Here is a 6,975-nt window from a genome sequence, read left to right as displayed (position 1 = left end):
AAGAGCCCCTACAATGTGAACAGATCTATCCAGCATGAGAGAGATGGAGGAAGGAGTTTGCAACAGCTGCAACGTCCCCCAAATGTTCCTCTATCTGGGGGGACAGGGAAAGACTGTCCAAGGGCACCTCCAGAGGCAGACGAGAGGGTGAAAGGTCCACAGGGTCACTGGTTTCCCCCTTTCTCAGTGACAAAGGCTGCTAGATTTACCTTTCATCTTGGATGGGACAGACCTGCTTGTGGGACCTGACAAGGGAAGGCCAAAAGGCATGATGGGTCTTCCTTGCTCTTGACTAATGCCTACTCACACTTTGCCTTTGACACTGGGCCCAAGGATGGTGGTGGAAGTGTGAGAGTGAAAGAGAAACAAACAGGGGACAAAACGAAGACTATTGAATACATGAGCTGTTTTCACAAAGGGCTTTGGTGTTGACCAAAAAGCAATCCAAACAATAATAGTAGGGGGAAAAGAAAACGGGGAGAGAGGAAAGAGCTACAAGGAAAGGCTCAGAATAGACAGCAGAAATTCTTTCCTATCTGCTCCAAACAGAAACCACTGTGGCCTACCAGTTAGATTTTTTCCCTTCTGGTCTGCACCTGCTGGCAAGAGGTCACAGTGTTTCCCTAAGCATGTGTGGACTCCCCTCCAAGGGATTCTACCAAATCTCTAAACTGTTTTCAAGTGTCTTAGCTTTTGTGTAAAACAAATGATGTTATGGTTGTAAAAAAAGTCTTCATAACATGGAGTGAAACAGATGCAGAGATGTCTGCCTGAGTTTTCTCAGAGTCTGAAACAATAGCTAATGGACACATCCTATTCTTGCATGGTGATAGCATTTTTCTACTTCCACAAGGACCACAATATCAAAGATGAAGCTGAAAATAAAACAAGGGAAGCTGAAACCTTCTAATTACTTTTTTTCTGGTATAAAATAAAGACACTGTATAAATTGATACCTAGACCACAGGTGGGTTCCTAGCTGTATATAAAGCCATGCTTTTTTCAAATAGTAACGGCAATGTCATCATTTATGGATGAGAAGATACAGATCTCCTTCACTGCCATAGAACACTGGCAGCAACTCCTCGGACTAATAACGAGGCCTTTTGGTCTTAACTTTCATGCAATCAGTTGTTGTTTCAGGAATTTTTTCTAGTTTGACACGTGGTGCTGTGTCAAAATGATGCAGTCTTAAATGGAAATATCTAAATATTTTCCACACAAGTGTGGTACCAAAGCCTAACAAGAAGCAAGGTTATCACATTGGCTAGGGGACATCAGTGCTGAGAGCTATCTTCCCATGCACAAATCCAGAAGCTCCTTATAAAGAAATCAACAGTATGCCCTCTAGTTTATAAGATTCTCCAGACACCGAAAAAACTTCAAAAGAAACAAGATTAGTGGAAGTCATTTAAATTTCAAAGACTTTAATATCTGTAAAGACATTTTGGCACAAAGCCTGAAAACACACTTAAATGGTTTGTAAACTTGCTTGGCCTGTAACACTTGTTTGACAGCAACAACCCAGTCTGTGAGACAGGACCAAAGAGATACTGAAAATGAAAACCACCAGCCAAACACTAAGGCGTCTGGACAACCTCCTTCAAGTCCATTAATCCCAATAATTTGCCAACATTTTCCATTAATTTACCAACAAACATGACAGTCTGTCGATAGACTGACCACATAGTGTAGTGTAGCTCTGCTTGTCTTAATAGTACCTTTAGTAACAGTGTGAGAGCCATCTGGAATAAATGGAATTATACTCTTTAAATAGCTACCAACAATTTTCATTGCACTTTTCTGAATTAGTAAAGAAGCAACACACTGAACAATTAAGATGTTACGTAAAATAACTTCCCTTTATTCAAATTAAATTAGCATTTCTTTATTTTGATCTACATTCTACAGATAAAACTTCTGTGCAAAACAGTTTATAAAATACTAGAAAAGGCTTTTATTGTAAAAATAAAGTTTCTAGATATACAATTACTTTGCACTACTGACAAATATTGTACAGTATTTGACAATCAGTTTTAATATGTCTCATTACTTAAATATATGAAGTCATGTAAACCAATGATCTTACTGATAAGCATTCCATTATTGGTACCTTCAGCCTCTTGTGATTGGAACACTATTCTTTTCCCATACCTTACCCTAACAAACCTCAGTACTGGTTTTGCTTACACACACACTATTCACCTTTGTGCACTTTAATAATGAAACTGGGCCTTGGAACAACTGAAGTTCCATTGCAGGATAGAGCATGCAGGAGTTAAATGGGAGGTAGTGAGCACTAGCTGGAATATGTGGTCTTAGTCTGGTAAATTAAAACAATTCCCCTAAAAGGTTGTGAATCGGTAAAATGAACCCTCATTGATCCAACTCGCTTTCATTCTGCAAGGTCTTCATAGCTAAGCCCCACAGGGTCATACTAGAAAAGAATGGTCCTTCATTACTCCTATATGCAGCAGAAGATGCACGATTGCCCAGGGGGTCACCACAATGACCATCCAGGGTTGTCATTGATGAACGAATCATAGAAATATTATCAGACTGTAGGGGTTCTTCTGCAGGTGATACATCTACCTCTGTGTAAGTGAAAGGTGGCTGAGGAGTTTGTTGCGTCTGAGGTTTTGGGAGTTCAGCGGGATCCAGACTCAATTTCTGTTGGATTGTAGACTCATGATGTTGAATCATTGACCGCAACTTGCAATAAGATCCTGCAGAACTATCAAATTCATTAGCTGAATTTCCAGCTGGACGAACAGGAAATTTAACAGATACTGGTAACAAAGTAACAGACATTTCTTGGGCAAACGCGTCGGAACCCTGAGATTTCTCAAGATCAGAAGTTTCAATTGCCTGAGTAAATTCCTCTAGTGTATTTGGTCCCTCATCACTGGATTTGCAGTGCATTTTCTTGTGCCGCCGCAGAACAGCAGAACGAGTGAAGCATTTGTTACAGGTCTCGCATGTATAGGGCTTTTCTCCTGTATGAGTCCGCACATGTCTACGTAGGTCACCAGACCCTGCAAAACATTTTCCTGAGAGACAGAAGTAATACTTTTAGATTTTGTTCCTCTCAATATGAGTGCCATGAACATGTTTGATTAGAGGGAATATCAACAGTTAAAACTACAGATCAACTCCTAATGTGTCACATTCTCTGTTTAGAACAGTCTCAGGCTTGATCCTGCTATTTTAAAAACTCAATTATTTGTACTTTTCTTCTTTTTGCCCTGACTTGCTCTCCTGTATTTCCATATCCTTCCGTTTACAGTCTATAGTATCAGAAATACCCACTAGCACTGGAATGCTGTGACAGGCATTAGTAGCAACCACTTTTCTCAGTTTGTCTCTGTCTTTGCTGAACTGAATCCCTTTGATCCCTACAGTAACAATCTGAGGAACATAGCATGTTGATGACATTTCAAAATACATTTTTCATAAAAGAACTGCACCACCTCAAATACACCTTACAATAATTCCCTCAGTACAGAGGTACTGTTCTCAGATACTACAGGGATGGGTACTGTTATAAAAAACTTAGCTGCATGGATAATGTAAACATAAAACACATTTTGGCTATAGAATAATTTTCAGTGTTGCAATTTTATTATTGCTAGGAGCATTCAGGTACCATGAAAAACTCAACTTCTTAAGATGCAGTATTTATATATTTTCAGAATAAACAGAAGCCAGGAGTAAAATGACTCTTATAAAACTATAGACAGCAATATAGTAAGTGACTAACAGAGGGCAAAGATACCAATGTCATAGTGCACCAGGAAAAAAGGATGTTTCTAATTTCTAAAATTGCTATTTTAATTGTACATAGTGATTCTGAGATTGTCCATTCTTCAAAATAGTATAATTTGATTTGACATGATTTTGTCCATATTAATGATTGTTTTAATGATGTATTTTATGTGGACAGGTACCATGCAAATAAAATGTGTTATTTGAAAGCTTAGGAAATTGCAATTGTTCTACAAGACATTCTGTTGACTATATTCTTATTTTTTTGGCATTATACTTTTGCATACAACTGTTTAATTTTACAAAGCCCAGGCTTTTCTGCATAGCCAATAATGCTACACTATCATTGGGTCAGCAGGTGTTGAATTTTTGCATATGGTGGACTATTTCTTAAGAGATGGATCCTCTTGTGGGCCATTTTTGCTCTCAGTCTAGATTTCACACCTTCTCTGTGGAAACCAGATGAGCTGGCTATAAGAAAAACTAATCAGAACAATATTAAAGGGACAAGTTTAAAGTAAGCCTATTTTAATGTGATGGGAGAAACCGCTTGTTTACACTTTCTCTAATTTGTATCTTCTGTTTATTTCCTCTGACTGGGTGAAAGGCTTTACATTAGTTAAGACTCACCTTGTTGCCTCGAGACCCCCATGCCAAGACATACTGCATTTAGGTGTTTTTATCCTATGTGTTTGCTATCCCTCTGTAATGTGGGTGTTCTTTGAACATTTGAACATGACTGAACTTACACCAAAAGCAACAATAGTCACAGGCAGATAATTAAATACCATTGCAGGATGCTGAGAGGTGCTTGAGATGTGAAGGATTAGATGATCAATAAAACCTCTGTAAACTCACAAAGATGAATCGCTATCAAAGACAGCAGCTTTGCAGACCGTCTGGAAGTGGGATCCATCTGATAAAATTAGAGAACTAATATTCTCAGCTATGAGATGTTGACCCAGTTATGCTTTATAACTCAAAAGAGCCTTCCCTTTACAAATGAAAGTGAAGGACTAAACGTTGCTTCCAGCTTTCGCTAGGATTCAGTGAGATCTCATTTGAATGTTGCAACCAAATGTTTAGGACAAAAGCACTAAGGCTGCTATTTCAACATACTTCTTTTGAAGGGAGCATGTCCTGGTGATAAGCAGAAAGTCAACCAACCTTCTGAAACAGCTATGATCCGCATTGCTGTTGAAAACCAGACTATAGGATCTAGAAACAGATTCACCACTTTAAACAACGTTAATTCTTCCAGATTCCTTTCTGTAGTCTCCATTCAAAATTCACTTCTGATCTCATTTGTGCTCAGCCTAGCACTGTTTTAGGCGTAAAGAAAAAATAACTACTGTATAGGTGATGATAACAGGGCACTTTGTTGAAAAAGTAACAATTGTGCCATCAATAAAGTTACAGTCTTATGTCTGAGATGGTGTAAACGAGTAATAAACCAAGCTGAGAATTATTTTAACCATCAGCTATGCCAAATAGAAGAGATCCAGGAAAGGATATTTCAATCCAGTTTTACTTTGTCTATTTCCAAGCCATTCAGTGAATAAAGTGAACTTCCACTAGTTTTTAAAAATAAATATGTATGTATTGTAAACCTTACTTACCACATGCTGAACAGCTGTATGGTCTTTCTCCTGTGTGCCTAATTCTGTGCTTTACTAACTTCCGTTGCATGTTAAATGACTTTCCACACTCATCGCAGGTGAATACTTTATCTGCTGTATGGGTCTTTTTGTGTTCCTTTAAGTTACTAAAATTACTAAACCCTGGAAGAATATAACAGACACTAAGATTAAGAAGACTACTCACATTTCAGTCATAAACCCTAAAGACAGAAAAAATTAATTCTAGCATACCTCTGCCACAGATATCACACAAATGAGGTTTTTCTCCAGAATGAATAATAATGTGACGCTGTACATCACCAGAAGCAGCAAACCTGGAACCGAATTTGGAAACTCAGTTAAAGTGCTTCTACTCTCCATAGCTGTATATCATATAGGGAGCAGCTGTTATGAATGTTTCATCAACCTGGCAAGTTCTAGAATGGTTACAGGACTGTACTCTGAAATATTAAAAACTCCTAACACTACATGCCATTAAGGGGACATTGCCAGGTTCAAAATATTTTTTTAAACAAATGTAATGCCTTAAATTTCAAACATCTATTTTTAACAATCAAATTTATGTTTTGCCTTTAATACTATTTCTTTAATTTTTGTATTTTGCCCACCTTGAACAAAAATAGACAAGCCAGTTACAAGTTTGTGTATTTTCTGTCATGTGCTGAATGCAGCAATATTTGTATTGTAAAGACTTCAAGGAAATATTTAAAAAACTCAAATAAAAATAATGAAGACCTATCTATTGATCATAGATTTTGTAAAATTTAACAAAACCCTAATCATTCTGGGTCTAAATCATGACAATGTATAGCTTTAAAGGAAAAAGAATAGAACTGTGAGTACTTTATGGGTCAAAGTTTCCAAAAGTTGTGTTCAGTTAAATAGTTTAATTAGACATTGGATCTTTTTGGTTAACTAAAAAGTTGCCAATGAACAGAAATCAAAATAAGACCATAAAGACTCACTAGACATGCTACTGATTTATAGGCTTATTTGGATTTCTATTAACTGGCAACATATACATATATATGGCACTAAAAATACATTTGCATAAAGTAATTTAACCCATCATTCTGTACTTGCTTTTAATAAGCAATTCCTAATGTTAATGTCTTGTCATTTACCAGTACCCAATAAAGGCAGAAGTGCACAAAGAGCGATGGGCAAATAGACAATAAAAGCCTATGGTGGTGTAAATCAACACAGTCTACTCGTGTTACCTAAACCTTGGCCTGTGGGTTATTAGGGTTAAGAAAATGTTTTATTAATATGATCTTAAAGCAATGACATGCTAACTGTATAGGAGATTAACAATTGTACTAACCTTTTCCCACAGATTTCACAAATATATGGTTTTTCACCAGAGTGCCGACGTAAATGAGTCTGTAGGTTACCTGCCTGAAAAGATGGGAATAAAAGGTTTAAAGAGGCCACCACTAGCTAGTTCGTGTCTGTAGATGAAGAGGTGTAAAGAACAGAATCCAAAAGCTGGCTTTCAGTTCCTAATTTTAAAATGGTCAAGGTTATGCACCATTTGGAGAATGAAGTATTACGCTGTTTGATCAAAAAA

At 37.3% G+C, this 6,975-nt stretch overlaps 1 protein-coding gene across 6 annotated transcripts in view; it reads right to left on the bottom strand.

Moving 5' to 3' along the window:
* Positions 1–1,843: 1,843 nt before the first annotated feature.
* ZBTB49 (zinc finger and BTB domain containing 49) overlaps positions 1,844–6,975 on the bottom strand; it is a 25,834-nt gene continuing 20,702 nt past the window's right edge. For 5 of the 6 annotated variants that reach the window (XM_039540538.1, XM_039540540.1, XM_039540541.1 and 2 more), the window contains exons 5-8: positions 6,730–6,803; positions 5,637–5,719; positions 5,385–5,546; positions 1,844–3,050 (exon numbers count right to left, since the gene is read on the bottom strand). In XM_039540538.1, the coding sequence (XP_039396472.1) occupies positions 2,377–3,050; positions 5,385–5,546; positions 5,637–5,719; positions 6,730–6,803 (993 nt within the window). In that variant the 3' untranslated portion in view covers positions 1,844–2,376. The remainder of the gene's footprint in view (positions 3,051–5,384; positions 5,547–5,636; positions 5,720–6,729; positions 6,804–6,975) is intronic. The other variant, XM_039540539.1, reaches the window with a different exon arrangement.

This window comes from Mauremys reevesii, linkage group 5 (genome assembly GCF_016161935.1).
Source record: "Mauremys reevesii isolate NIE-2019 linkage group 5, ASM1616193v1, whole genome shotgun sequence".
NCBI lineage: Eukaryota > Metazoa > Chordata > Testudines > Geoemydidae > Mauremys > Mauremys reevesii.
This window is presented reverse-complemented; position numbering and strand designations above follow the sequence as displayed.